Here is a 26,624-nt window from a genome sequence, read left to right as displayed (position 1 = left end):
TTCAAAAGATAAATTTTCTTTTCTAAAACGCTGATGAAGAATTTTCTTTTCGTCATGAGTCTTCTAGTGTGATTATGTGGCATGAGAGTCCTCAGAGAACAATTATAAAGAAGTTTTCATTTTAATTACGAAATCGTTCAAATCATGGAATTAGCTTAATCACTTTCATAATTTTCTTTATGGTTATCTATTAATAAAATTAAATATGTTTTCACGCATATCAATTTGCTTGGATACAGAGACTCCTGAGTTTTAATCAAACGAAAGCTCAGTAAAGATACTTCATGGGGCGAATTTGAGCTCCTTCGCCTCTGTTTTCTGTCTACACATCTTGCTCGGACTTCTCGTCTAAAACTTATAACTTAGTACTTGGATTTAGATTTCCTATGTAAACAACCTTTTTTTTTTCAGTAGTAAATTTCACATTTCAACAAAATAAAATATTGATCTACGAGGCCACGAATCTGTTATCTAGCAAAATAGTATATTGAAGAACACAAGTCATAGCAAAATAGTATATTGAAGAACACAAGCCAATGAAATGCATTTGTTTTAAAAGCATGCGAATATAAACGTTTGTTATCAAGTTATATATAAAGACTAAAAAGCAGGTAAAATTTTGGCCACAGTTCGGTAACGAAAACACAAACAAGGATCTCTATCAGAGGCATCGTTATTCTCTATCAGAGGCATCGTTATTCTCAATCATCATAAAGACATACACAAGAACAGAAGCATATCTCACTTTGGAGCATCTCCTTATCCATTAAGTGTCACAAGCAGAGATTTTTTTCCCAAATGCAATGCAAAAAAATCAGAAGGCAATATTTCTCTTATATTATTACACATTAACAAGAATCAGAGTTACACCAATTTTGATACATACACATACCTCCTTTTAATCATATTCTTTTTGTTATTGCGACTCACACAAAATCTTAACCCATCTGCGAGAACAAGAAGACGAGTTTTGAACAAACATTCTGGAAACTGTGTGGTTTATGATAACTCATCAATAAAGAAAGACTGAGATTACCTCGTGAGGAAAGATTGTGAATTCATGGTGATTTCTCTCATTTTCTGAGAGCATCTGATGTGAGAAGTCCCATCTGTTCAGTAAGATGGTTCATCTGTTGGTTCTTGCTCCACCCGTTACTCAGGCTTGATTGTAATTCTAGGTGCTCCATTATAAGTTCATTGTCCACTGATCCTGAGATCAGCTCATCTTTGTCACCAATCACTGGGGTTTCACCAAGGAACTGTCCCCAAAAAGAATCTTGGACTTCAGGAAGTAACTCATTTATAACACCATCTTCTAGTTCGATTGGTCCATCCAAAACAGCCATTATTGGATCCAAACACTCTCCATTATCTATCTCGCATCCAACAAAATCCAAATTTGAACCACCTGAAGCTGCTGCTACTTGCGTTGGAGCTAAGAGATCACCTTGAGAATAAGGCAAAGTGGTCTCCAGGACTTGATTTGTTTCACAAGGGTCGTGATACTTCATTGCAGGATATAAGCTTGCAGCAGGATTGGATGAAACGTCAGCCAATGTAACTCCAGATGATCCATTTGAGGAGCTCCCATTGTCTGAAATGTTTGAACTTGGGACATCGCCCAAAAGAAAGCTGCCATGGTTGCTCGAGAGAGATTCATGGCTTGGTGAGTTACTCATCTGTTGTATCTGTTGGAGCATAGTGTTAGCTGCATCGTTCATGGATGACTGATATCTCACAATCTGGCGACTAATAAGACCATTAACCCCATAACTCCCTGAATTCTTCTGGTCCTCAACAGGTAGCCTTCTCTTCTTGTTGCTTTCAGAAATGTGTTGGTTTGCGTCATTACTCTGCTGGGAGAATTGGTTCAAGAAACCAGGACTTTGAACAGCCTTTGCTAGGAAGGACATCATCTGTTGCTGCCTCTGCTCCATCACATGAACTTTCTGCCCCACGTTTTGCAGATGATGTTCGGTAACTTGTTGTTGCTGCCTTAATCTTACAAGTTCCTGCATAAGGACGTTCTTATCCCGCTGGAGTCTGTCAACTTCTTCTTCAAGTCCAAACTTGCCCACTTCAACGCAGGCACCCACAGATGAGTGCTGAACTTGAGGTTGTTGTTGGGGCTGCACTTGGGCCGGTTTTCGCCGGACGATACTCTTTAGTATTTGTTTTTGGCCTCTTAAAAAGCCCTCATTTGCAAATTCCCAACGATCTGGATCAACTTTTCTGAAGCCCTGTAAAAATGATGCATCAAGAATGGAACAGTCATCAACCAGAAGAAGATAGGAAGCCAGCATAGAGAAGAGTTGTACAGAAAATGTAATATAAACATAAAGACCATTTGAATACTTCAAAAACAACTAATTCTAGAGAGAGTATATAATAAGATAAAATCTCTTTATTGTGTGTCCTAAGTGCAGCACCCAACTAACTACTATGGCTCAAGAAAACTAATATAGTTCTTAGTGTATGGGCATGTACCTGGACGAAAAAATACAAACGACTAAAGTGGGACAACTGATAGAAATTTTGGTTTGTGACTTAAGAGAGCTACTGGCCAGAAATGGAACTGCAGAGTCAACCAATCTTCAGACACATATGAGGACATATCCAAACAAGCCTGCAAAGTTGGTGAACCTTTTGGTAAGTAAGAAAAGCATACAAGTATATAGGAACCGGATCATACTAGTAGGAGTTGACTTCTCCCAAAACCATTCGTAAGTTAATAATTATCACTAAACACTAATAACACTTAAAAATCATACTCACTCGTCGTTCATAGACAGAATCAGCAACTTGATTGAACCAAAACAAGAGAGGAAAATAAAGATTCCCCCAAATCGAACAACGGAAAAAAAAGAATCGAAATCGATGGAACTGTGCTAACTCACATAAGTATTGAGCTGTCTGACGAAGCTGGAGAAATTGTTGTGCTTGAAATACTTGGGAAGGAACTGTTTGGCGAACTCAGGCACGTTCCAAACAACGAAGCTGTTGTTCCCGCTGCTCCAAGACACCACGTCATCCGTCAGTGGATCGTCAACCATATCGTAGGTTTTACTCAGAAAAGGCGGAATAGATCCCCCCATAACCGCCGTCGAAGAGTTCGCCGTCGGTACAGATTCGCAAATCGATCCCATTCAAAAAAATTTCGTAATTGATTCGATTGATTCCGGTACCGTCAAACTTCACAACGAGGAGATCGAGTCCGAGATTCACTACGCAAAAAAAACCAACAGAGATATTTATTGGAAGATCTTGTCTTAGCGACGAAGAGAAGAGAAGAAGAAGAAGAGGAAGCTCTACTATACTTTATTTTAACTCTCTGCAAATAGCTTCACCATCTCTGCTCCTTTTATTTATACAGTTGAATTTTTTAGTTCCAGAAAGCGGTGGAATTGCGCAGAGTGCTCTAACGTGGCTTAATCTTTACCGTTCATCTGATTTCCTCTCCACTGTCCGATTATTAAATTAATTTAGTTTTTTTTCGTGTGCTAAAAGGATAAGAAATACCACGTGGGCCGGACTAACGTGTTCTGTCTTTTTCACGTAGTACGTAGTCCGGCCCTGGTCTTTTTCTCTAGTAACGTATCTGGTCCTAAACTCTCTTTTTTCATACGTGGCACTGTACTTTCGTTTTATAATTGGACCAGAATATACGTTATTGTATTGATTTTATATTATTCGCGTTTGATTTAACCCTCTGCGTTTCACGTTTTTGTTCTAATGAAAACGTTGAGTCTCTCTTCTGCTTGCCGCCGTGGAAGGCCAATACAATTTATTCTTCTGTTTTAATGGAGTTTTTGTTTTTAATGTTGAATCTTTGTCTTTTTCTTTTTTAGTGGGAGGGAATATTTTAAGATTTTATCATAAAGTTTTGTTGGTAACGAATAAATCATATGATTCGAAAGTACAAAATTAAATCTAGTATACAACACATAATAGTACTACTGGCACGTGCGTAAAGCACGTGTGCCCCAAGATGCGTCACTTGAAACGAGAAAGCCCCAAGAGACAGAGGAGAAGGCAAAGCAAAGGTAAAGGACCTTTTATTTTTTCCCATTCGCTCGAAACTCGATTCTTGATTGATTCCTTCGGCGACGATTAGCCAATCAAATTCAAACCCAGATTGGTTCCGGATCCGATTTAGTTCAACGGGTCGGATCCAGTGATCTGGCACTTCCAACTTGGGAAAGTGTTGGCGCTATGGAAATTTTCAAGTTTCTTCTTATTAGCCATCTTAAACAGTAATGTGGTGATTTCCTCGAAGATTCATTGAGGAGGATTCATCAATGGAGGATCCAGGAATCTCTCTTTGCCCAAGTATTTACTACAGACCTATAAACCCTAATGATCTAGATCGTTTGGAGCAAATCCATTGCGACATCTTCCCCATCAAGTATGCATTCATCTCCTTCTTCTTTTGGAGATTTTTTTTTAATATTTATTCTAATTTCTTCTTTGTCGTTGTGAAAAGGTTGTAAAGTATTGATCTTTTGTTTATCTTATCAGGTATGAGTCTGAGTTTTTTAAAAGTGTTGTGAACGGAGTTGATATTGTCTCATGGGCTGCTGTTGATCGGAGCCGCCCTGATGATCACTCTGATGAACTCATCGGTTTTGTTACTGCTAAATTCCTTCTTGCCAAAGATAGCGAGGTCTGTTTCCCATTCTTATGCACATTTTGTCGTTACAAGCTGTTAAAGTTTAGATTTTGAATCTTTGAAAATTAGTTCATAATGTTTTTGATTCTGGTAAATAAATGAGTTCTCTTTGCTCTGTAAGCCTTTGAATTGTTGTGCAGCAATTTTGTGATTACAAGTACTGATCTTGTAATGAATTTGAATATTGAATAAGTTCATAAGGTTTTTAGGTGGGTTTGTTATCTTGTTCACTAAATTGCGTCTCTTTGCAAAGTGATTCAGTTGTAGACAATCTTTAGAATTGGAGCAGCTTCTAGTATTTTTTTTTTTTTTTTGAGTCAAATGATTGAACCATCTCTCTACTACGATAATAATGCAAACAAGTCAAGTGCTGTTTTTCAAAATTTCTTATATGGCAGATGGTTTCTGTGTCTTGCACAGATAGATGATTTAATACATTACAATTCCTCGAAAGGAGAGGAGACTTTGATCTACATCTTGACACTTGGAGTTGTAGAAACATACAGAAACCGTGGAATCGGTATGAGTCATATAGCAATTCTGAACCCTGTTCTGTATCTTGGCTTGGTTTGTAAATTCTGACGTTTCTGCTACTTTTGTTTTCTCAGCAATGTCACTTATTAGTGAGTTGATTAAATATGCTTCTGGTTTATCCTTGTGTCGAGGAGTTTACCTTCATGTGATTGCACACAACAATCCTGCGATCCACTTGTACCAAAGATTGATGTTCAGATGCGTCCGGAGATTACACGGATTCTATCTAATCAAACAACAGCATTTTGACGCCTTCTTGTTTGTCTACTTTATCAACGATTCTCAAACTCCTTGCTCACCCTTGTAAGGAAGATTTACAATACAGACTAAACAAGTCTTTTGATTCTCTTATACTCTTTCATTCTTTTTTATGATTAGTTGATTATGGTTAAAGACATTCTACTGCAATATGCAGAGAGGTGGCGATGTTAGTTGTGAATTATATGAAGAGTGGAATCAAGTCAGTGGCATCTAAGCTGGCGAACAAGGAGGAGAAAGGTTTGAAATGGCTGGTTTGCAAAGACACGGATTGCGTCTGACCCACACAAACCAAATCAAATCTCGGATCATCATCCGGGTACGAATTCATCTGATTTAAACTATAAAAAATATCGATTCATTTTGATTTCTCATTCTGCTCTCTGTAATAAAAATGTAAATAGTTACTGTTATTGTCGCCTTTGTTAATAAAAAGTCTTGGATGTTCTTTAAGAGTTTTTTCAGCACCCTTCTTAAAAATAGTTACCTTTGTTGAAAATAGCTCTTTTGCTTCATTGGCTTTTATCCAAAACCAAAATAAAGCCAGCTTTTGGTGTCAAAAATAGCTTAAACAATAAATTTAGTTACTTGCCTCAAAAGATTGCCTAAAAATCCCCATCAAAGGCCAAAAGAACAGAAAAAGTTTTTTTTGCACGCGGTGGCAATGGCGTCTTCTTCTTCTTCCTCCTCATTATCCGTCATCATTTTCCTCCTCTTGGCGCCTCTCTGCCTTTCAAGTGAGTCACCTTTGCAAATCCCAAACGCAACCCTAGATCTCTCTGTACTATGGTACGGCCAATTCACGCCGGTTCAAAAGGAGCGGGTTCACGATTTCGTAGAATCGCTTAACTTCGACGCCAAGGAAGGTCTTGACCCGAAGGTATCATCATGGTGGAAAGTGGTGGAGAGTTACCAAGAGAGGTTTGAGCTGAAGGAGATTTACCGACAGAAGAAGAATAACAGAACCGTAACTCCGAGGATTAAGGTAAAGATTGTCCGGACTTATGTGGATGAGAAGATGAAGTATGGAAACGAATTGACAATCGGTAACGGTGAGAAACTTGTTGAGACGGCCACTGGTAATATGTCCAAAGTGATACCCGTGGTATTTCTTTCGTCACACGTTCGGGCTCATCGCATAGGGTTTTGTAACAGAACTTGCCAACAAAATGCCCTTGCCAAAATTGAAGGTGTGATCTTCTCTTCTTCTTCTTCTTCTTCTAATTGATTTATGAACATAATACGTAATTGACAACAATCAGAGTAATTTGACGTTATTACGTAAATCCCACGCATGCAGGTAAAAAAGAACCACAACCGTACATAATGGTAAGCAACCCGGAGGTGGAATGTCCCGGAGAGTGTGCTTGGCCTTTCCACACGGCTGACAAGGGTCCACGTGGTATGATCTATCAACCGCCAAGTGGCGATGTCGGAGCTGACGCATTGGTTATTCAGCTAGCCACAGGTTTAGCCGATTTTGCCTCCAATCCAGCTATAACGAAGTTCTTGTTCAAATCTGATACGACACCGTTCAACGATGACGGAAAGAGAAACCATGGCTCTTCTTCGAAGTATATCGAGAACCCATCAACCGAGTGCACTGGTGCTTTTGGATCCGGAGCTTTTCCTGGTTTTACCGGTAGAATTCGGGTTGACCCGGTTACTGGTGGAGCCTTTAATTCTCACGGAATCAACCACTTGAAATTCTTGATTCCTTCTGTTTATGACCCTTTCACCCAATCTTGCTGGACTCCTATGTAACCTCTTTGTTATTATTACATGTTACGCAGTTTTTACCCTTTTATGACAAAATTGAAACCTTGAGTTTGTAAAGGATACTATCTATCTATTGTTGGTAATATTCAAATAGACAAATTAAAGTTGGACCGATCCATCCTCCTATAAATATAACTTGATGAGAAAAAAAAAAAAATCCATGAATTATAGTAGATAAATACAGTATTTTACGACAACTAAAAACGCTAACAAGCTAAGTAAGAAAATAAAGCTCGAAGATTTGTAACCATTCATGATTTTTAGAATATCCAAATAATCAATAGTATACTTATTTTGACACTGAATAAGAGAGGTTACAAAAGTCCTAATTGAAGTTAATAGTGATCGTTACAATATTAGTAGTCTCTTTGTCATACTATAATCAATTAGATCATATTGGTGATTACAATTATTACTCATTGTAAGTAAACAGGATCATCCAAATAGAGAAATTTATAATTTTTTGTATGTTACTAAAAATATAATTAATAGTAAAATTTCTCTAGCCTTGTTATATATATATATATATAGAGTCTCATTGTTGATCCATTCATGATTGTAAAATTTCATTGCACTCGATCGTCGTACAAGGAGAGTAAACATTGATATGGGAAAGGTATGTGCATTTTGTCTTTGGTGATTTTGGTATTTGTTACAAGTAACTTATGTGAACTTTATTTTGTTTTATACTAAAGAACAAGCAAAATGGAGAAGCAGACAACAAGTCTGAGAAGAAGAATCAGAAAAATGGAGATTCATCAGTCGATAAGTCTGAGAAGAAGAATCAGAAAAGTGGAGGAGATTCATCAGTCGATAAGTCTGATAAGAAGACTCAATGCAAAGAAATTGTTCTGAAGGTTTACATGCACTGTGAAGGATGTGCATCACAAGTTTCTCACTGCTTGAGGGGCTACGATGGTAATTATATTCATTTTTTGTCCTCTTTAATGAAATTATATCATCTCAATCAAAAGAATCAATGTTAAGTTTCAGTTTAGGTCGCATTTATCATAAGGATGATCTATGTGGGTCTCATGTAATGACTAAAAGTGCTGATCATATTGTCTTTTAGGGGTTGAGCAAATTAAGACAGAGATTGGCAACAATAAAGTGGTTGTGTCTGGGAAATTTGATGATCCGATGAAGATATTACGAAGAGTGCAAAATAAATTTAGTAAAAATGCTGAGTTGATTTCCCCAAAACCTAACCCCAAACAAGATCAGAAGAAGGAGCCACAACAAAAGAAAGAAGTAAGTTTTCAAAAAATACTCTTGTTATTATATACGCACATTAAACTTATTAGATTATAAATGATTACATCATAAAAAAACAATTTGGTATATACTAACTAATATCATTATAAACCATATTTTGTGTGTTTGGTTTCAGACTACTCCGCAGATCAAAACTGTAATTTTAAAAATGAACATGCATTGTGAAGGATGTGTTAATGAAATTAAAAAAGGCATCGGGAAGATAAAAGGTAATATATATTAAAAAATACGCATAAATATTACTCCCTCTGTTTCACAAAGAGTGTCATTCTGGAGAATTTTCCTTGTTTCACAAAGACTGTCACTTTACAATTCCAATGTATTTTTTACATTAAATTTTCTAATTTACCCTTTATCCCAAAGCTCATTTTCATTGAATTTAAACCATTAGTCACTTATTAAATAGGGGTAAACATGTATAATTCTATCTTTCCTTAATTTGTGTGCATTGTGTCAAAATGAGTGAAATAGAGGGAGTATAGTTTATTGAGTGGTCTAACATTTTTTGTTCGTTTTGAAAGGTGTTCAAACGGTGGAACCAGACCGGGCAAAGTCAACGGTGGTGGTACGAGGAGACATGGATCCTCAAAAACTTGTGGAGAAAATCAAGAAAAAACTTGGGAAACATGCAGAGCTTGCAAGTCAAACCACAGAGAAAAGCAAAGAAAACAATAATAACAAAAACACTAATAAGAACCAAGACAGTGATGGAAACAAAATCTTTAGCTACCCTCCTCAGTATTCATCCCAACATGCTTACCCCTCTCAGCTTTTTAGCGACGAAAATGTGCACTCGTGTTCGATCATGTGATTGACCCGTTGAATCGGAGTCTAGTCAAGTTACCTTATATATGTATGGTTTTGATTTGCTAGACACACTCCTATATTTCAATTTTGAATGATTAAAGAACTTTGTGTCTCCACAACTCAATCATATACAATTCGACTTGTCCTATAGTGTAACAAAAAAAGTTATTTTTATCAAAGAATAAAATAAAGGGTTTATTGTTATACTTTAATAGATTGGGGTTGATTTTGTAATATATTATAAGTTGAGGGTACTTTATGCATTTATCCCAAAAAGAAAGTTAAAAAAAAAAAAAAAAGAGAAGGGGAGGAAGAAGATGAGTAAATCGGATTTAGGGTTCATCAAAATTTGAAGTGTTGTTTTGTAATGAAAAAGACGACTGTTTTGTTCGAGTTTTGATTGCAGAAGACGAATCTGGATCTTGGGTTCACTTCAGGTTGGTAAAGAGTTTGTCTTTTGCTGTCTTTTTTTTTATATAAAAAACTTGTCTGTGTAAAATCAATCGCACCGGAAATTTCAATTCAGTACATCCAATGGTTAACGATTGAGAGAAATTTCTTTGATGATGAATCGCTCATTATAGAATCTTTGAAGAAGAGATCGATATATTTATTGCGTAAATCAAAAATACGTTATGTTTCGGTTCTGCTATTTAGATTCAAGCTTGAATCTTGTATCCATTAAGCTTTTTAAGGTAATGCGATTTTGGCGAATTGGGTCTTTGATATAGTTTTGGTTGTTGAATGTTCTGTTCTTTGTGCATCTCTTTTTGCAGGGTTGAGTTAATTAAGTAAGTTGGAGATGTCAGTTAAAGCAAGGAGGATCTCTGGTAGATTAGAGACTGTAGTGGCTAAGGTTAATTATGCATTTGATCCGGTGGACGATGACAAAATCATAAGAAACCGGCTACTGACCAGAACCACCACCACTCGAGGGGAGCCTCCGTTGAAAAAACTTCAGAAGAAGTTCACTTCTTTTGTACTCGAAGTGGATAAAGATGAAGAGAACTACAACGAGTGCGGTAAGCTTGCGAAAGCATTTTTACAGGAACTGTCTACTTTTGAAATCCCGCTTTTGAAGAGCCAAGCGGTTGTGGAAGCTAACCGTAGGGAAAAAGAGAGCTTTAACGAGGTGAAAGATGAGACTGAGAGGCAGATAACGCAGGCGAAAACTGAGATTGAAGATCTTAAGAAGCAGCTTGAGGAGAGTAAAATTGATAGGCAGCATAAAGAAGAGTGTGAGACGATAAGGAAACTGATTTCTGCGCAACCTCCGAGGTCAGAGACTGAGAAGGTTATAAATGAATTGAACAAGGAGATTGCTGAGCTTGAAGCAGAGAGCACTGCAAGTTGGAGATTGCTTGAGCTTAGGAAGAAGCAGTTTGCTCTGCTGTTGCATGTGGTAATTTCAAAAAAAAAAAAAATTGAGACTTTTAGTTTTGCAGTTTTCATTTGTATTGTGTTTGTGATTGTGAACATTTGTTGGAAATGTAGGTGGATGAGTTGCAGAACACTATGGAAGATGAGCAGAAGAGTTTGGTGGACGAGATTCGGACAGCGTTGGATGACCAGAGGAACGTAACCGAGCCCATGTCTGTTGATTAAGTCCAAATCTGAATACTTTGTAAGAAGAAACCTACATTGTTTCAAGTGTTTGCTTTGTCATCTATTTTGCTGTTTCTGATAATGCCTATGATATTCTCAACCCTCGACAGAGGTGATCCGAACTAGTTGCTTCCCATTTACGAAAACCCGTGATCTGTGTTAGTAAAAGAACTGAGAAACAAAGACTGTAACAAACGTCAATGTGATGAAAGTATAAAACCAGTTAAGAATAGCGTCTGTTCCAAACCGAGACTGAGATTCGATTAAACCGAGTGGTTTATTATATATTAATCACGTAGCAACGGGTTTGCTTTTGAACCGGCTTAACTATAGAATCTCGTCTGTAGGTTTGCTGGTATGAAATCGGTTTGAATACAATATTTTGAAGAATGGAAAGATTTAATTACGATTTAGACAGTGTTCCTCTTTTGAACTTGGTTTCAATGAAGGGTTTCGGTTGCCCGATCGTAATAATGGTTTGGATTTTAGGTTCTTGTGTGTTTTGGACGTAGTCTTAGTTTTGTTTGGTGCGGTTTCTATTTTTGTCTTCGAGAATTATAAGTGTGATTGCATAATAACGGATATTTCCTGCAAATCGATAGCCACAAGCAAAAGCTTATGTTGGGTTTTTGGAATATGTAATTATTAATAAAGAATAATAATGCGACCGACTAGCCAAATAGGCTTTATAGTCCTAATTGTAGGTTTCTATTCTCTTGAGAAATATTTTACCATCATTAGTGTTCGTATACACACGTTTCTCCGATTGTTTACTCAAGTCTCTCCGGTCACAATCTTAACACTAAAAATGAACTTTTGAGTGTTTAATTTGCACTAGATATTCTAATGCCATCATTTTTTGCTTTGACTATAAAGTTATACATATTAGACATTTGCTCATACGAATATATTCCACTTTACTAATAATAGAAGGTGGCATCTTTTGAGAAAATGTGATCCATTAATTGGTGATGCAAAGTGTATATTTTTAACTGAATCAAGCTGAAAAGTAACGTATGTAATTATATTAAAGTTTGCTTAGTTAAATCCGGACATAAAATCTATATAATTGCGATTGATATCAATGATACAAATTAGTTATCGTTCATTTTTCTCTTTTGAATTCTTTCATATATCATATTAAATTACATGATGATGTGTCCACATTGGACACACTAATCATACAGTGTTTGTCTTGTTTGTTTCATTAATTTCAGTATTTCACCCGAGTTTTAAATAAAAAATATTTCGGTATGTTATACTATAAAAGGAATTAAATTATAACTTGCTTGGACTATATATAGTTAGCCACGAGTTTAATAGGTACGATGACGTATTAAATGCTACCATCTATTTCCTCCCATATATACTGATATACATCTCTTTTGTCTCCTCTAAAAGTCAAAACAAAAATAAGATTGTGTCACTTTCGAGACTCTTATTAGTTCACTTCTTCTTAACCATCCCCAACTAAATTTGAAATCATAATATATAATCGAAAAACAAACAAAGATTATACATATAGCTTTTGTATTATTTTTCTCATATATAGTTTGGGGGTACTATTACAAATTTTTAAAATCTCAACTAATGAAAGATTAATATAATACAAATATATGAAAAATCAATTTTGTACAGTATGAATGTGTTTTGTATACATGGTCGAATAAATACACAAACTGTATGAAAGTTAATTAACAATATATATGTATACATCTATATCCACAGAAAAAATAATGCTAATTAATGTTTTTCTTTCGCCTCTCTATTCACGAAATGGCCAAGGCTCCGAACAAGTTTGCCTGCGAAGAGAACAACAAAAGATACTTATAAGAGTTCGTCAAGATTTAAGAAAAGACAAGAAAAAAAAAAAACGACCGTCAAGTACTCACTCTATGATCTCTTTCCAATAAGAATCACTTGCTTCATCATCAATTATGTCACACCATGGCTGATGATCTTGGGTGAACGTTGAGGTCGATGAAGGGTTTGAAGTGTGATCCGCATGCCTCAAAATTTCCTTGTCCTTGACCATCATTTGGGTTTGCTTAGACTCATCAGGAGATGCCGAAACCAACGGTGGGATAGAATTCTGATCATCTTGATGAGCAACTACTCGCATCGGGCTAGTAAACGAATCCAGAGGCTGATTAACAATGTGAGAGAGGCTTTGGGTTTGATCATAAAGATTTTCACCAATATTTGGTAGGTTCTCCAAGAAAGAAGATTGGCCAAAGAGGTTATTGTTGGTGTTGGTGTGATGTGTTTCAAGTGAAGAAGAGGTATTGTTGTTGCTAAGGACTTGAATCATACTATGTAACAACTGGGCTTTTGCAACACTTGTTGCATCCAATTGTACACTTTGATTCAGATTCAAGAGGTTGTTGAAATTTGCGGCGGCTAGTAGTTGCGGGAGAGCGGCTAGAACGTTTAGATGGTCGGTTCTTGGCCTATGGGTCACTGGATCGATCCCCATCTGAATTAGTTTCTTTCTGATATGTGTGTTCCAATAGTTCTTTATTTCGTTATCCGTTCTTCCTGGGAGATGACCAGCTATAGAAGACCACCTTTATTAAAAAAAAAAAAAAGGAAAAGGTTAATAAATATTAGTGGGTTAGTTAAGCTTTATACGTATTATATAAAATTTCCAAGCTATATAAAGATAACTAATTATAGACTTGATAATATTGAACATTGACGAGTAAGTATGCATGCACCAAGAAAACTCCAGTGTAGCAGGTTTTTTTTCATACATATTCTTCAGTTCTTCTATACCTCAACTACCAAAAAAGAAACTGTATAATAGCATATATATACACACATAAATATAATTTTTTTAGATATGTGATATATAAATGACTGATGAAAAAGACTAAGATTTTTTAGAAACTTAAAAAATATTTATCGGTTTTCTAATTTTTGCTCTTGATAATCATCTCAAATATAATTTCTAATCAAAGTAATTAAGAATAAAATTTGTAAGATTAATTACTTGTTCCCAAGAAGAGAATGGAGGTTGATGATGGTTTGCTCTTCTTCGGCTGTGAAGTTTCCTCTTTTGATGTCTGGTCTCAAGTAATTAGTCCATCTCAATCGGCAACTCTTTCCACACCGGTTTAAACCGGCTTGCTTAGGAAGAGCTCTCCAGCTTCCATGGCCGTGTTTTCTTATGTGGTTTATCAGTTTCTGATCTTCTTCTGGCGTCCATGGCCCTTTCTTTAATCCGCTCTCATCACAACACGGTGATCTCCCCATTTTTTCAAAAACATATAGCTATTAACTGTAGCTGGACATAAAGTTAAAATGAAAAAATTAATAAACTACATATAAATTGCTTCAAAATATACTTGATAACACACTTTTGCTAAGAGATCGGATTTATGATCACAAATAAGAGATTAATGAGTGAGCATACAATTTATGTATTAAAATACCTGTGAGGAAGAGAGATAATTGAGAAGATATATAGAAGATTTTGGTGAAGGCAGAATCTGAGGTAATAAGGCTAATTAAGTGTTTTGTTCTTCACTTTATATATAGAAGAGGCTTTCGTCTTTGTCTTGTGTCTTGTCGGAACAAGATCTTAGTTAGCTCTTGTGACGTGTCGATTTGACTTTAATCAAATCAAATAAGTGAAATGATGCAAATGCCCTTTGATGAAACTAGAAGAAAAGTGAGGAGACAGGAGAAGGAGATGTTCAAGTTTGTGAAGTAATGTGTGGAATAAAAGTTGCTGCAACTAATTCATGTTGACAATGTAAGAGTTTCTCAATTTTTTTTTTAAGTATGAGAATACGAAAAAAGTTAGTTAAAGAGCTAAAATATTCAAAGAATCATAGAATATAAACTCTCGTATTAGTTTTAAATCACAGTTCCAGTAAATATTTAAACGTATATATATATATTGAGATTAAGTTAATACTATACACACTAAATTTGTAAATTGCGGCATATAGTTTTGTAGTCTGTAATGTGTGTTGGTCAATTGGTGTGTCTTCACGCAACATATTATACGTTATTGAGAAAATATTAAATAATACATATGGATTTTGAGTTGTGATCGTGTATGTTTATGTACTATATATTGAATTACTTAATACTTAAAACAATATATTATGTAATAATTTATAATGCTAAGTTGGCACAACTGTATATGAAAACATATTGCCTAAGAGATGCAGACAGTGCCTAGCTATAATAGTATGGATTACTGTTCATTGGTCAACTAGTGACACATCTCAACCATATACATATCAGATAAAAAAAAAGTCAAATTGTATAACTGAACCGTGTTCGGATCAGTCGATATGAATAAAACATTTTAGTCTTTAAGAAAAGTTACTCAATAACATTTTTTTTTACTCATTTAAAAAGGGTAGAAGTTCTACTATATTTATCTCTAACCAAAAAAAGTTACACTTTTAATTTTCTAGTAAAATTCAGCATTTTTTTTGTCTAATTATATATGGACGCTTATTATTATTAACACATTATAGCAATATATATATATATAATATTAAAATTTAGGGGTTTTCATGTAATATATGTTTGTACGTGTAAAAAACTGTTTTTTATTTATACTATTTTATAGAGTAGATTTGCTCATATTATTCAACTCATACACATTTACATATTCTTTTTTCAAAACGTTTTATATATAGTGTTTTGTTCATCTAAAAAAGTTTAATCAAGGTCTAGATATGGTTGTTCATTATTGGTATAAATCTAGTTTTAAGCACATTAAGACACGCAAACTATTTTGTTTGAGATCGCAAACCCAGGGGGCCCCAAAACCCTAATACTTTTAACTACTAGTTTTTTTTTTCTTGATTCTTGTATGTAAATATTTCTTTCTACGTGGCTTTTAAATACACATTGCTGACATCATTTTTTTAACATGAACAAACGTTGAGACATCCAAAAGTATCCATGACATAATATATTAAAATCAGTGGTATAACGATTTAGAAATCTCAATAACAATTGTTTTTTACTATTGAAAGGAGAAGAAATTAAAGTAATTATTCGTATATAGAAGTTTCCAACTAATCCGAATGCGACAGCATTCTCATCCCACACAATTGAAGCCAAACCCAATTCATTATTCGTCTTCGGTCTTACCTAAGGACTTATCTTTGCTACATCGCAAGTAAAGTGTATTTACGGAATTACGGTGGTTAACAAAGTTACAAGTACACAATAATCTTTCATAACAAGAATATCCCTTTATGATTCTTCAATAGAAAATATCCCAGCAAAATTAATGGTAAAATAAAATCTCCTAATATTAACACAAGGACAAAACTAAATTATCCTAATCTATAGACTAATTTTCTCCATAATGCACAACCCAACGCCATGAAATTATAAATACGGACGTTAATACTTTTTATGTGCTTTTTATATACGTACATGTACACGGCACATATAATAGAATCAAGTATAATTTGTGTATTTTTATATACGTACACATATAATTAAACCATCAATATTTTATAAAAGACAAAAATAAATAATACGCTCACGCAAGCTAAAACCTGATCGGATGTTGCTATAATACTCGTAGTTCCCAAAGCATAGCACAACATAACTTAGATAGTAATTAATAAACTTAATTATCTCTTACGAGCCCATGCAATGTACGTAACGTTACGTTCGGATTTAGAGAACGACTATTTTCATTTACTGTCACTAGTGGACGAACCGACGAAACCAGATTTAATCTTATATATGATGCCTATGTTTTGGTCTCTTATTCAAATATAATTCATAAGCAATAGATTCTTAAATTACTCTATGAGTTTATCTATGAGTTCTGCGATTGATCACCATCAATAAGATTTCTCAATCAAGATTATTTTCTTTACATATACCGTGAATTAAGTTAGATTTTTAGTCTCCATAATCAAAGAATGCAGAACCTACAATACATGAATGCAATACATTCTATACATGCATGGATTATACTCTGTTTCGGGCCATTCGGCTAGTGGTCCCTCTGTATTGTTCCACACTTGGCTTGCGATGATGTCATGGCTGATGGCTTTCATCCTTAATGCCTACACATGTACCAAAGGTTCTAAAAAGTTTTTTTTTCCAAAAAAATTGTGTTAAGGCATTTGGTTTGAGAGGAATATATATATCTCCAATTCTCCATTTACACCGACATCAATCTTCTGGATCAATATACAATTTAGAGACACAATTCGGGTCCGAAACAATGGAAGAACTTTTTGAAAGCTAATGCAGGTTTGGTTTTTCCCGATGTCTACTGTTTTCTTAAGTCACTACATTGTTTTAATGTTTTTGGCAAAGTTAGTATATACATATAAATAACGGACAATGTTCAGTTTTTTATTTGTATCCCAACATTTTATTTAAATACACTATTAACCTATATATGTATTATAAACAACAAAGATCGAATTAAACACCTATAATATATAAAGATGATATCACACAAATATATAGCGTCATTTGTACTGAGAAATATGTATTTCTTTGCGTATAGCATTTGATTTAGTTCTTTGCACACAAAAAAAAGGTTTGGATTTAGTTTATTTTGTAAAGTAGTTTTGATAGACATTCGTACATATATAAGCTATTATTAAGATATGTTCATAATTAAATTAATAAAAAACGATTGGATACAAACAGTACCTTTCTGTTTTTTGTTTTTTTATATCGTATTTCGTTCAATATAATTATTTATATAGCACAAAATATTGATATATAAATATGTATACACACTAAACAATACAAGTAACTGTATATATATCGACCAGTAGTATACTCATATATATGTGTTTGATTCAATTACGCAACATAAAATATAATTTGGTCCAATTTTATCTCGTTGATACAAAAAAAAGGATCCCATATAGGTGTGTAAATTAAACGTTTACCACGTACGTGGCTAATGTAAAGATGAATGGAACAGATGAACAATCATATCTCTTTTACCTTCTATGTGTACTTTTGGTAGTAATCAAAGGTTTCGTTAAACTAGAGATTTGTCTATTTTTAAGAAACGATTTTACCTTTTTCAACATTGTTATCCGTTTAAAAGTCAAAGATTATGAAACACAACTGATTTTCATATAATGTATTAAGCTCAACTTTGACTTCATCACAGGATAGAACCATATAAAAAGTTCTTTTAAACTTTCTGTTAACCGTGGGAAACTTGTTAGCTGAGTTCTGTCCGGTTAAAACTCTTTATCCTGCAGTTACTTAACGTGAAAAAACTTCATTGAAAGATACCTACCAGATTTAAGAGAACCAAAGATAGGTAAAAGTTCTTGGTAAATTAAGTTCTAAGTTCTACACGGTCAAAATATAGGGAGTAAATATAGAAGAACCTAGCCACCAGTTTATTGAAACCAAGGAAACAAAGTCGTTTCAGTCTATCGGGCTGGGCTTGATTGTTTTGTTAGGGTTATTTGTTTACGAAATGACCCATTTATCTTGCGGATGATTCCACAATATCTATTTCGATGTGGGATACCGATGCAACAAACATACGTCATCGCAAACTTGACTTGGTATCTATTTCCGATGTGGGATTATTGTACTGAAATAATTATAAATTTCAGGAAACTAAATTGTGTACAAATTACATCATCTAATTGTAGAACCTATAAAGGTTAAGACTGATAAAAATGGTAGGGGCTGCGCGAACGCAAACCCCCCTGCCACAAATAATGACGTAGGCTCTTCCTCTTGGAAAGACCTTAAGCTAAGCACCCCTCCGTAATGTGCAATGGAGGTCACTAGCCTAGGCCACTCGTCTTCTTGATCACGAGTTGACCCCGTCCAGGTAAGTGATTTTCCCAAACCATCCGCTACTTTATTTATACTCCTGCTCCCCTAGTCATTTCTTTTGGTCTAAGCGATGTGGGACTTTTTATAGATTAGTGAAGTAACTAGGATCGCTCATTTAAGTTAAAAAGTAAAAACTGAGTCAAAATGTAAAAAAAGATATGCTCTCACAAAACTTCACGTAATTATCTCCCTTCTATCCTCGAATTATTATTATTTCTGGATTTGATAGTCTCCTTCAATAGGAATATACATACTATGTGGATGATACTAGAAGGTTGCAAAAAAGGAATTAATCCCTGGATATTTATAATAGAGATTTTGTTTCTGGGTTTGTTTGACAAAAGAACAAATAATAACAGTGAAAGCCAAAAAAATCGAAAGAAGAAAAGAATCATAAACCAACAACTTAAAACAAATCCTATTCCAGAAGGCAGAAGCCATAAACTAAATAAAAAATAAAAAATAAGAACACTAATGAAGAAATCAAAATGGTGCAAAGAGATGTGTGTTTAGAGATGTAAAAGCTAGAATTTGCAATACCTCAAAAGTGAAGTAATCAAGAGAGGCTTTTATTTCTGGTTCGTGGGTCCTTTCTTCTTCAGAAGGTTTCCAACTTTACCAAACAATGTCTTCTTCTTTTTCTTGTCTTTCTCCTTCACCAGCTCATCTTCTCCAGTTAATCCATTTACAGGTGAGGTTTTCTCGCTTTGGTCTATCATGTTCGAGTCTTCCTCTTCATATTTTGCAGATTCTTGTTCTAGTTTTTCCTTGTGGAATCCTTCTTTCTTCTCAATCTGACAGCTTTCCCACATTTCTTCAACTGTCGCATCATCTGGTGAATGTTCTTTCTTTTCCTTTTTCTCAGCGTCCTTCTCAAGTTTCATGTTCATGCCATCGAGGGTTTTTACTTTAGAAGACTTCTCTTCAGCACTTCTATGACCATTCTCCTCAGAAAACTCAACCACCGTTGGAAGCAAATCATAGTCTTTTTCACTCTCACTGAGCTCACTGTTCTCTTCTGTATATTTCTTAGCCAATGCTTCCTCGAGTAACTTAGATAACTCCTTGATCTTCTTCAGAGAATCATCATGTTTCACTCTGAGTTCATCGTTCTCATGAACAATGCTTTGAAACTCAGTTTCTTTATCCAACATTTTCCCCTTTAGTTTCAAGGTTTCACCTTTCGCTTCCCTGAGAGTTTCCTGAAGATAAATCACCTCATCTTCCACTTCTTTAAGACTATCTCTCATTTGAGATTCTTTTTCCCATGCTGCATCAGCTTCTTCCTTAGTCCTTTTAACCAAATTACCCAACCTATTCATTTCTTTCCCCATTGACGAAACTTCTTCATCAAATTCCTTCACGTGATTCACCAAACCGGCTTCTCTCATCTCCCAGTCTACCATTGCGCTCTCAAACTGTTTCTTGGTTTGTTCTACCGCATTGACAAGAACATCGATCTCATGTCTCGCCTCGTCAAGCATATTCTCATACTTCTTGTTCGTTGCTTTAATGACCAACTTCAGATCTTCTATCTGTGTTTCATAATCCTGATCACCCTGACTCAACAATTTCTCTTTCAACTCACGTGATTCACTCGACACTTCGTGCAATGCTGAAGCTAAACTCTCCATTGCTTTCTTACTCTTCTCCTCTTCCTCCTTTGAGCTCTCCAGTTCTGACAAGATCTTGTTTTTCTCTTCCAAGAGCCTTTGAACACTTGAAGTAGCATCTTGCTCCTTCTTTAAAGCTTGATTTTTCTCTTCATTCAGAGTTTCAAGCTCATTCTTCAGTTTCTCTGCTTCTTTCTCAATCTTAGATAATTCTTCTTCTGCAATACCTAGCCTCTGTTCAGATTTCTCAAGATCAACCTTTTGTCTAGCAACAGCCATCTCCAATAACTCAATTTTCCTTTTAAGACCAAAAATCTCAAATTCCATATCGTGCAATCTACTATTGCTTCCTTCCAGCCGCTTTGTCACAGATACCAGAGATACCGAGGCAGATCTCTCCAGCATGTAAGCTTCTTTCAACCGTTTCTCCAATTCCTTCCCTTTGTTTTGCCATTCATCAGCAGAGCCATGCGCATAAGTTTCTGCTATCTTAGCAGCTTCTAAATCAACATTAAGCTGCTCAATGATCATCTCAAGTTCCTTGACCTTTGCTTCAAAACTTCTCGCTTTCTCAAGCTCTCTTTCTAGAACCACTATTTCCGCTCCTAGTTTTGAAGCAATCTCATTCTTGGATATGGTTTCCTTCTCTCGTGTTGAATCAAGCAAAGCCTTCAATCTTATTAACTCTGACGACAAGATTTCCACTTTCTCTGCATGAATTGCAGCCAACTTACTAGCATCATCTGCTTGACTCAAAACCTTACTCTTGGCATCATTAGCAGCAGCCAATTCTTGATTGGCATTCTCCAGCTCCTGTGTTACCAAAAGAAGAGCAGCTGAATCCGAAGCATGCTGGCTCTTGACGTTTTCGAGTTCTTTCTTCCATTCTTCTTCTTTCCTCTGAACCGCCTCTATACCCGCCTCAACAGCCTCAAATTTCTCAATTTCAAACTTCTCTTGGACCCTTTTCTGAGTTTTTAAAGCCTCATCTAGTTTCCTGGACGCCTCTTCAGCCTCTTCCCCCGCTTCTTTAAGTTCATCAAGTGCTTTAGCTTTTTCAATCTCGAGCGATGCTATCAGCTCATTTGCTTTTCTCAAATCTTCCTTGATTTGAACTGAACGAGGTTGTGATGATTCTGATCCTTTCACAGCCCGTATCTGAGTTTTCTGCAAACAATCAACACAAACACAAGTTAACAACAACAACTAAAAAAAAGGCTTCTTCAAAATTAAAGATATCGAAAAAGATACAAGTATTGAGATGATTACTTCTGGTGGGGTTGAAACTTTGGGCGACCTCTTTTCAGTAGAAGAAGGCTTTGAGTTAGAAGAAGAGCGCTCGAGGGAATGCCGTGACTGTTGAGTAGGTGAAGGAGAGTTAGTCTCAGACTTAGTCACCAACCGAGTCAGTTTACCTACTCGTAGAGATGATTTTCCCAAAGGAGTTTCAGATAAACCAGTCCTGCTTCAGAAAAACAACAACAACAAAGTGTCATCAAGCAAAAGCAAAAGGAGACACATGAAAAATTGATTACATAACAACTTCCAGAGTGGGCAATTCTCTAATATGAACTTATACAAACAGTCACAGTCACAGTAACAGACATATATGCTTTTAACTACACAAGAATCACAAATTCACCAATGTGTTGCAGTAAAAGACATATGTATCATCTGGATTGAAACTAGAACTAACAGAAGAAGACAACACATTAATAAGAACACGACATGACCATTGTATTTAATAATAAGATTAAAAGAAGTAGAGAGAAACGAGAGGATGATCAGACGAAATAAATAATACTGATCGATCATGTCATGTGCTACAGAATAATACTACTATATCTATATCCCCTAAAAATCAGGAGATTAAACCCTAAACCCATACCTATATATATAAATCAGATCTACCCCCAAAACCAACGAACAAGAAAAATAAAACCAGATCGGAATTGGAATCGACGGAATATTCCACCGACGGGATTACTGAAACTTAGGAATAAGAAAAACGCTTACTTAATCTTAGAAGAAGCCATAGTCACACAGTCTCCGTAATCGCTGTGGGATCAATAATGCAATGAGATGTAAATTACATTAGAGGCGGATGAAGGAACTATGAGAGAATTGGAGACAAAACACTACTAAAACTGTCTGAATCTTGTTTTGAACCTGGAAAAAAATCAAATTTGTTCAAACTGAGTTTCCATTTTTTGCGTAGAGATGAAAAAGAGAAAGAGAGAGACAATGATGTGAGGATCATCAGATGAACTAACACTAGTAGTAACGTAAAATGAATTATAGAAGTTGGCGAAGTCTCAAGAGTGGCCACACTCCTCCCCAAAAAAAGCGATAAAAAGCAAATACACAGTGTATATTATTTAGAAAATTAATAAATAAACAAACAAAAAAATCCGATTCGTTTTCCGATCCTACGTGATCAACGCAAACAAATAACGACTAAGCTATCTATCGTATAAACCAAAATATACTACTAGTAGTAGAAAATATTACCGATTATTGAATTATCATCAGCATAAATAGGGAGGAATTAAAAAGACTTATTATTAGCCAAAAAATATCGTTCCTTTAAGATGATTTGTTTGTTTCTGTCACCCAATCATAAACCAAAGTTTTTTTTTAGCAATGCGACAATAGAAATTTTGTGGTGATTGATGGCTATGATAAAATATGTCAAAAAGATAATGATGAAAACATAACCAATTTCTTCGCAACTGTAATCATAATGATAATAGTATACTCAATCAAATTTTCAAAATATATTTGATTGATAACCAAACCTTTTTTTTTCTTTACAATTGCAGTCAACCAAATTTTTTTACCTTCCCAAAAAAATATTTTCATCAATGTCTTGTTTGAATCTTCTTATTAGCTAGCTACCAATCGACAAAAAAATGTTATTGAGCCCAGTGGGCCATTATGTCTTAAGGTCCATTAATTAACCGCAAGATTAAAAAGGACTGTACTTTAAAATCCATGTGCCTCTATAATTATAAAGTAGTGCTGACCTGGCTTCTGCCATTTAATTACCTGTTTATTATAGGAAAAAAAAATGATTATTTCGGATTATTAGACATAAAAAATGCTTTTTGTATTATCGGTTTCAAATTAATAAATATTGCAGATGTAAAAAAAAAAAAAAAAATGCTTTTGAAAAAAAAAAAAACTTGGAAACTTCAAAATGTGGTCGCGGGAAAATGAGAGACATTTTTGGCGGGAATTCTATACATATTTTTTACACTAGTTCTTTTTTTTACTAACAATAAATAAGTTGAAATTTGCAATTGTAGATATTATTAGAAGATACGAAAATTTACTAGGTAAAATTTATTATTAAAAACTCACCGAGTGAATTTTCCAGAAAGCGGTGAAGATCGAAGAATTAAAATCACACTTCCGTTGAAGCGAGGCGACGAGCGTTCCATTAGGGTTTCGAATCGACTTCAAACAAACGAGTTGAAAAACATGTACGGAGGCGAGTTTGACGGCAACGCCGCTTTTGCCGGCGGCGGTTTCATGCCTTCTCAGTCGACTACGCAAGGGAATGACTCCTCTTCGTCCCTCAAGGTTTGTTTCCTCACTCTCTCTCTCTGATTAACTTCTCAATCTGACGAATTCGATCAATCCTTTCCGCGTTTTGTTCAATCCAAGTCTATTACCCCGTGCTTTTCGTTCCCCTGCTATGGGAATGATGTTGATTTCGTGATTTTTGCATCTTATCATAGATCTACTATACATGTCAATACAAATTATGTTTATCTCGAGTAGTGAATCTGGTGTTATAGACATCATATGCTGTGCAGCATTTTTTACTTTAGCAATTCATCAATATATGAGTTTTCACCACTGTTTTTTGCAGAACCGTGATGTACGTACCTTGCTTCCCCTGACACTGAAGCAATTGAGTAGCGCAACAACCAATGGTGAATCAAATTTCTCTGTAGATGGTGTTGATATTAACACTGTAAGCTCTTTTTTCTTCTTCTTCCTCTGCGGTTTAACTTATTTGCTGATGTGTTTATTAACACTGTAACTATATTGTTGTTATCTGTGTATAGGTTGCAATCGTTGGACGAATTTCTAGAATGGAGAACAGAATCACTCAGGTCGATTTTGTTGTTGATGACGGTACCGGCTGGGTTGATTGTGTCAGATGGCAAGTTCTTATATACTAATGCTAATAGAACCTCAATTTGAAAATGCTATCATAAGAGCTCCACTATATCGCTTGCTAATCTATTGTGGATAACTATCTGCAGGTGTCAGGAACGTCAAGAAACTGAAGAAATGGAAGCAGTCAGGTATGTTTCTTCTGAGTACATTTGTAGACTATTTAATTTGGTATAGGTTAACTATAATACAAATTTGAATTTTCCACATCTGTTACAGGCTGGGGATGTATGTTCGCTTACATGGACACGTGAAAAGTTTTCAAGGGAAGCGATCTGTGAATGTTTTCTCAATCAGGTTTGTTTTCTTGACATACTTTCTCAATCAGTTTATGATATACTTGGTCAGCGAATCATTTCCTATTAGGCTTTCTAGATTTGAAATATCTGTTTGATCATCTCAGTGGCTCAAAATGTTACATATTCTATTTTGCTTTGTTTAAAGTAAATGAATTTGCTGCATAAAGATATTTACTTGAGTCTAATAATATGCTTTCAGGCCTGTCACTGACTTTAATGAAATTGTACACCACTTTACCGAGTGTATGTATGTCCACATGTACAACACCAAGGTACAGGTATATTAGCCTATCATTCACCGCTATTTTAAGCTTTGTCCCACATCTTCAAACTTCACTGCTATTTTAAGCCTATCCTTCATCTTTGAACTTCTCATGTCAGGGTGGTTCTGTTGCTCAAGGTGGCTCTACTACTCAGGCTACTGCTACTCCTAGGCCCCAAATGCCATATTCAACAATGCCAACCTCTGCAAAGCCATACCAAACCGGTCCATCTAATCAGGTATTAGACAGATCCAATGTATAATTCAAATTCTACATCTCTTTTGTGGCCATCTTAAGTTACTGAAGAACCTTTTCCAGTTCTCGAACCAAATCAATGATCCAATGCATGGTGTAAAGCAGACGGTCATGAATTACCTAAATCAACCTATGCACCTGTAAGTACATCTACTATGACCCCAATTAACTTGTCATATATCATTCGTACAGCTTTGTATACACATGATCAAACTTCAGTTCATAAAATAAGCAAATTAACCTCTAAAGTCTTTATGAGCCAAATTTTGTTAATTTGTAAGAAAAGCTCATTCAACTAGCACAAGTAAGTATATAATAAGCCTTGTTGCTGGTTTTTGAAATTGTGATATTGCAGAAGATGATGTTCTCGTGTTAGTGATAATTGTATTGCAATATGAGACTCAACTTCTTTCATTGGATCATACCTCTCTTTCGCTCATCGAAAAAGCTAACATTAGTGTGATATTTGGTTTTTTTTTTATATATATGTTGAATCTACATCAGTGTATCTGAAGCTGGAGTTCATTGTGATATAATTGCGCGTGACCTCAGGATTCCGCCGCTTCAAGTCAGGTATATCTCTCTATCTCTATCTCCCTCCTGTCTCTATCTATCTCTACTAGATAAAGGTACAATATCAACGAAAAAAATTTCTCGACAAGAACTGGTTTGTCTCTGTGGCAGGCAAGCGATAGAACAGCTCTCCAGCGATGGCTGCGTTTACTCGACTGTGGACGATACATGTTTCAAATCAACCTTAAACGCGTGATGAAAATCGTTTTATGTCGTCGTCTCATATCAATCGTCCTCGCAAGTTCAAAAGCCCCTTGTATAGGCCCTTAGGTAGGACAATATTGAGCTTCAAGACTCCCTTATCCGATCAAAATTTTGGGCTGGGCCTTTGATTTTTAGTAGTCGTACCAGAATCTTTTTTTTTTTTTTTTTTTTTTATAATGAATCTAAGCACTGTAGTGTACACCTCATACATCTTTTAATGAAAGATTAATTACTTAATTAGATGTTCAGTTAACATCTTGACCCTAGAGTGTCTTGCTACTTGTCCATTGGAGTTGGCAAAGGTCTACTTAGCTTAAATTTCTGATTAATAATATTGTTAAACAAAAAATGTTATGGTTTCGTTTTTCTGCCGATTTTAGTTACATGAATCATGTCACATGACAATGGCGGCAGGTTGTTTCTTGTCGATGTGAAATGTCTGCATTATATAATAGTATGAAAATGCAAATAGCCGAAC

At 35.3% G+C, this 26,624-nt stretch overlaps 8 protein-coding genes and 1 non-coding gene across 17 annotated transcripts; 5 read left to right on the top strand and 4 right to left on the bottom strand.

Moving 5' to 3' along the window:
• Nucleotides 1–676: 676 nt before the first annotated feature.
• Nucleotides 677–3,448, bottom strand: LOC104744385 (heat stress transcription factor A-1e). 2 transcript variants are annotated; one of them, XM_087487610.1, is made up of 4 exons: nucleotides 2,898–3,448; nucleotides 2,488–2,626; nucleotides 1,037–2,240; nucleotides 677–947 (listed from the first exon to the last, which is right to left on the bottom strand). In XM_087487610.1, the coding sequence occupies exon 3, from the start codon at nucleotides 2,016–2,018 to the stop codon at nucleotides 1,074–1,076; it is 945 nt and encodes a 314-aa protein (XP_087343736.1). In that variant the 5' UTR covers nucleotides 2,019–2,240; nucleotides 2,488–2,626; nucleotides 2,898–3,448; the 3' UTR covers nucleotides 677–947; nucleotides 1,037–1,073. The 2 variants fall into 2 exon arrangements, with proteins under 2 accessions (XP_087343736.1, XP_010463737.1); XM_010465435.3 differs by lacking the exon at nucleotides 2,488–2,626 and having other exon boundaries at nucleotides 2,898–3,375.
• Nucleotides 3,449–3,735: 287 nt separating this feature from the next.
• MCC1 (MEIOTIC CONTROL OF CROSSOVERS1) lies at nucleotides 3,736–5,914 on the top strand. Its single transcript, XM_010465434.3, has 5 exons — nucleotides 3,736–4,405; nucleotides 4,519–4,663; nucleotides 5,090–5,189; nucleotides 5,278–5,506; nucleotides 5,619–5,914. The coding sequence occupies exons 1-5, from the start codon at nucleotides 4,299–4,301 to the stop codon at nucleotides 5,740–5,742; spliced, it is 705 nt and encodes a 234-aa protein (XP_010463736.3). The 5' UTR covers nucleotides 3,736–4,298; the 3' UTR covers nucleotides 5,743–5,914.
• A 102-nt stretch (nucleotides 5,915–6,016) lies between these two features.
• On the top strand, nucleotides 6,017–7,352 carry LOC104744382 (protein EXORDIUM-like 6). The gene is made up of 2 exons (XM_010465433.3): nucleotides 6,017–6,651; nucleotides 6,762–7,352. Exons 1-2 carry the CDS (start codon nucleotides 6,126–6,128, stop codon nucleotides 7,223–7,225), a joined length of 990 nt encoding a protein of 329 aa, XP_010463735.2. The 5' UTR covers nucleotides 6,017–6,125; the 3' UTR covers nucleotides 7,226–7,352.
• Nucleotides 7,353–7,794: 442 nt separating this feature from the next.
• On the top strand, nucleotides 7,795–9,526 carry LOC104747973 (heavy metal-associated isoprenylated plant protein 8-like). The gene is made up of 5 exons (XM_010469676.3): nucleotides 7,795–7,856; nucleotides 7,936–8,158; nucleotides 8,313–8,491; nucleotides 8,631–8,724; nucleotides 9,037–9,526. The coding sequence occupies exons 1-5, from the start codon at nucleotides 7,848–7,850 to the stop codon at nucleotides 9,324–9,326; spliced, it is 795 nt and encodes a 264-aa protein (XP_010467978.1). The 5' UTR covers nucleotides 7,795–7,847; the 3' UTR covers nucleotides 9,327–9,526.
• On the top strand, nucleotides 9,430–11,073 carry LOC104744381 (THO complex subunit 7B). The gene is made up of 3 exons (XM_010465432.2): nucleotides 9,430–9,759; nucleotides 10,099–10,724; nucleotides 10,817–11,073. The coding sequence occupies exons 2-3, from the start codon at nucleotides 10,125–10,127 to the stop codon at nucleotides 10,925–10,927; spliced, it is 711 nt and encodes a 236-aa protein (XP_010463734.1). The 5' UTR covers nucleotides 9,430–9,759; nucleotides 10,099–10,124; the 3' UTR covers nucleotides 10,928–11,073.
• Nucleotides 11,074–12,499: 1,426 nt separating this feature from the next.
• On the bottom strand, nucleotides 12,500–14,484 carry LOC104744380 (transcription factor MYB93-like). The gene is made up of 4 exons (XM_010465430.3): nucleotides 14,362–14,484; nucleotides 13,920–14,213; nucleotides 12,820–13,494; nucleotides 12,500–12,729 (listed from the first exon to the last, which is right to left on the bottom strand). Exons 2-4 carry the CDS (start codon nucleotides 14,180–14,182, stop codon nucleotides 12,693–12,695), a joined length of 975 nt encoding a protein of 324 aa, XP_010463732.2. The 5' UTR covers nucleotides 14,183–14,213; nucleotides 14,362–14,484; the 3' UTR covers nucleotides 12,500–12,692.
• A 2,550-nt stretch (nucleotides 14,485–17,034) lies between these two features.
• On the top strand, nucleotides 17,035–26,383 carry LOC104744379 (replication protein A 32 kDa subunit B-like). 3 transcript variants are annotated; one of them, XM_010465428.3, is made up of 11 exons: nucleotides 17,035–17,176; nucleotides 23,744–23,949; nucleotides 24,242–24,346; nucleotides 24,441–24,538; nucleotides 24,642–24,683; nucleotides 24,772–24,849; nucleotides 25,051–25,129; nucleotides 25,233–25,352; nucleotides 25,433–25,509; nucleotides 25,874–25,942; nucleotides 26,054–26,383. In XM_010465428.3, the coding sequence occupies exons 2-11, from the start codon at nucleotides 23,848–23,850 to the stop codon at nucleotides 26,136–26,138; spliced, it is 855 nt and encodes a 284-aa protein (XP_010463730.1). In that variant the 5' UTR covers nucleotides 17,035–17,176; nucleotides 23,744–23,847; the 3' UTR covers nucleotides 26,139–26,383. The 3 variants fall into 3 exon arrangements, with proteins under 3 accessions (XP_010463730.1, XP_019092919.1, XP_087343728.1); XM_019237374.2 differs by having other exon boundaries at nucleotides 17,087–17,176; nucleotides 25,051–25,123; XM_087487602.1 differs by lacking the exon at nucleotides 17,035–17,176 and having other exon boundaries at nucleotides 23,645–23,949.
• LOC147926177 (U1 spliceosomal RNA) lies at nucleotides 18,593–18,754 on the bottom strand. Its single transcript, XR_015583371.1, has one exon. It is a non-coding gene; the product is annotated as a U1 spliceosomal RNA (small nuclear RNA).
• On the bottom strand, nucleotides 19,027–22,985 carry LOC104744377 (WEB family protein At3g02930, chloroplastic-like). Of its 6 annotated transcripts, none has more exons than XM_087487593.1 (4): nucleotides 22,876–22,985; nucleotides 22,381–22,533; nucleotides 21,634–21,826; nucleotides 19,027–21,531 (listed from the first exon to the last, which is right to left on the bottom strand). In XM_087487593.1, exons 2-4 carry the CDS (start codon nucleotides 22,398–22,400, stop codon nucleotides 19,321–19,323), a joined length of 2,424 nt encoding a protein of 807 aa, XP_087343719.1. In that variant the 5' UTR covers nucleotides 22,401–22,533; nucleotides 22,876–22,985; the 3' UTR covers nucleotides 19,027–19,320. The 6 variants fall into 6 exon arrangements, with proteins under 6 accessions (XP_087343719.1, XP_087343717.1, XP_087343718.1 ...); XM_087487591.1 differs by having other exon boundaries at nucleotides 21,634–21,829; nucleotides 22,876–22,929; XM_087487592.1 differs by lacking the exon at nucleotides 22,876–22,985 and adding an exon at nucleotides 22,638–22,863.
• Nucleotides 26,384–26,624: the final 241 nt, after the last annotated feature.

The sequence above is a fragment of the Camelina sativa genome, chromosome 15 (assembly GCF_030686135.1).
Source record: "Camelina sativa cultivar CO46 ecotype springtype chromosome 15, ASM3068613v1".
Classification (NCBI taxonomy): domain Eukaryota; kingdom Viridiplantae; phylum Streptophyta; class Magnoliopsida; order Brassicales; family Brassicaceae; genus Camelina; species Camelina sativa.
This window is presented reverse-complemented; position numbering and strand designations above follow the sequence as displayed.

What these genes read in the sequence shown, in the direction of transcription:
- LOC104744380 (XM_010465430.3), bottom strand. Translation starts at nt 14,182, where the DNA reads ATGGGGAGATCACCGTGTTGTGATGAGAGCGGATTAAAGAAAGGGCCA. An exon ending in CATTCTCTTCTTGGGAACAA is followed by an intron (nt 13,495 to 13,919) that starts GTAATTAATCTT and finishes TTTTTAATAAAG; the next exon opens with GTGGTCTTCTATAGCTGGTC. An exon ending in TATTGGAAAGAGATCATAGA is followed by an intron (nt 12,730 to 12,819) that starts GTGAGTACTTGA and finishes TTCTCTTCGCAG; the next exon opens with GCAAACTTGTTCGGAGCCTT.
- MCC1 (XM_010465434.3), top strand. Translation starts at nt 4,299, where the DNA reads ATGGAGGATCCAGGAATCTCTCTTTGCCCAAGTATTTACTACAGACCT. An exon ending in TTCTTGCCAAAGATAGCGAG is followed by an intron (nt 4,664 to 5,089) that starts GTCTGTTTCCCA and finishes TGTCTTGCACAG; the next exon opens with ATAGATGATTTAATACATTA. An exon ending in CAAACTCCTTGCTCACCCTT is followed by an intron (nt 5,507 to 5,618) that starts GTAAGGAAGATT and finishes TGCAATATGCAG; the next exon opens with AGAGGTGGCGATGTTAGTTG.
- LOC104747973 (XM_010469676.3), top strand. An exon ending in CTGCTTGAGGGGCTACGATG is followed by an intron (nt 8,159 to 8,312) that starts GTAATTATATTC and finishes ATTGTCTTTTAG; the next exon opens with GGGTTGAGCAAATTAAGACA. An exon ending in AGGCATCGGGAAGATAAAAG is followed by an intron (nt 8,725 to 9,036) that starts GTAATATATATT and finishes TCGTTTTGAAAG; the next exon opens with GTGTTCAAACGGTGGAACCA.
- LOC104744377 (XM_087487591.1), bottom strand. Translation starts at nt 22,400, where the DNA reads ATGGCTTCTTCTAAGATTAA. An exon ending in ATGGCTTCTTCTAAGATTAA is followed by an intron (nt 21,830 to 22,380) that starts GTAAGCGTTTTT and finishes GTTTTTCTGAAG; the next exon opens with CAGGACTGGTTTATCTGAAA. An exon ending in AAGTTTCAACCCCACCAGAA is followed by an intron (nt 21,532 to 21,633) that starts GTAATCATCTCA and finishes GATTGTTTGCAG; the next exon opens with AAAACTCAGATACGGGCTGT.
- LOC104744382 (XM_010465433.3), top strand. Translation starts at nt 6,126, where the DNA reads ATGGCGTCTTCTTCTTCTTCCTCCTCATTATCCGTCATCATTTTCCTC. An exon ending in TGCCCTTGCCAAAATTGAAG is followed by an intron (nt 6,652 to 6,761) that starts GTGTGATCTTCT and finishes CCACGCATGCAG; the next exon opens with GTAAAAAAGAACCACAACCG.
- LOC104744381 (XM_010465432.2), top strand. Translation starts at nt 10,125, where the DNA reads ATGTCAGTTAAAGCAAGGAGGATCTCTGGTAGATTAGAGACTGTAGTG. An exon ending in TTGCTCTGCTGTTGCATGTG is followed by an intron (nt 10,725 to 10,816) that starts GTAATTTCAAAA and finishes TTGGAAATGTAG; the next exon opens with GTGGATGAGTTGCAGAACAC.
- LOC104744385 (XM_010465435.3), bottom strand. Translation starts at nt 3,146, where the DNA reads ATGGGATCGATTTGCGAATCTGTACCGACGGCGAACTCTTCGACGGCG. An exon ending in TCAGACAGCTCAATACTTAT is followed by an intron (nt 2,241 to 2,897) that starts GTGAGTTAGCAC and finishes TCATTTTTACAG; the next exon opens with GGCTTCAGAAAAGTTGATCC.
- LOC104744379 (XM_010465428.3), top strand. Translation starts at nt 23,848, where the DNA reads ATGTACGGAGGCGAGTTTGACGGCAACGCCGCTTTTGCCGGCGGCGGT. An exon ending in CTAAATCAACCTATGCACCT is followed by an intron (nt 25,510 to 25,873) that starts GTAAGTACATCT and finishes AATCTACATCAG; the next exon opens with TGTATCTGAAGCTGGAGTTC. An exon ending in ATTCCGCCGCTTCAAGTCAG is followed by an intron (nt 25,943 to 26,053) that starts GTATATCTCTCT and finishes TCTCTGTGGCAG; the next exon opens with GCAAGCGATAGAACAGCTCT.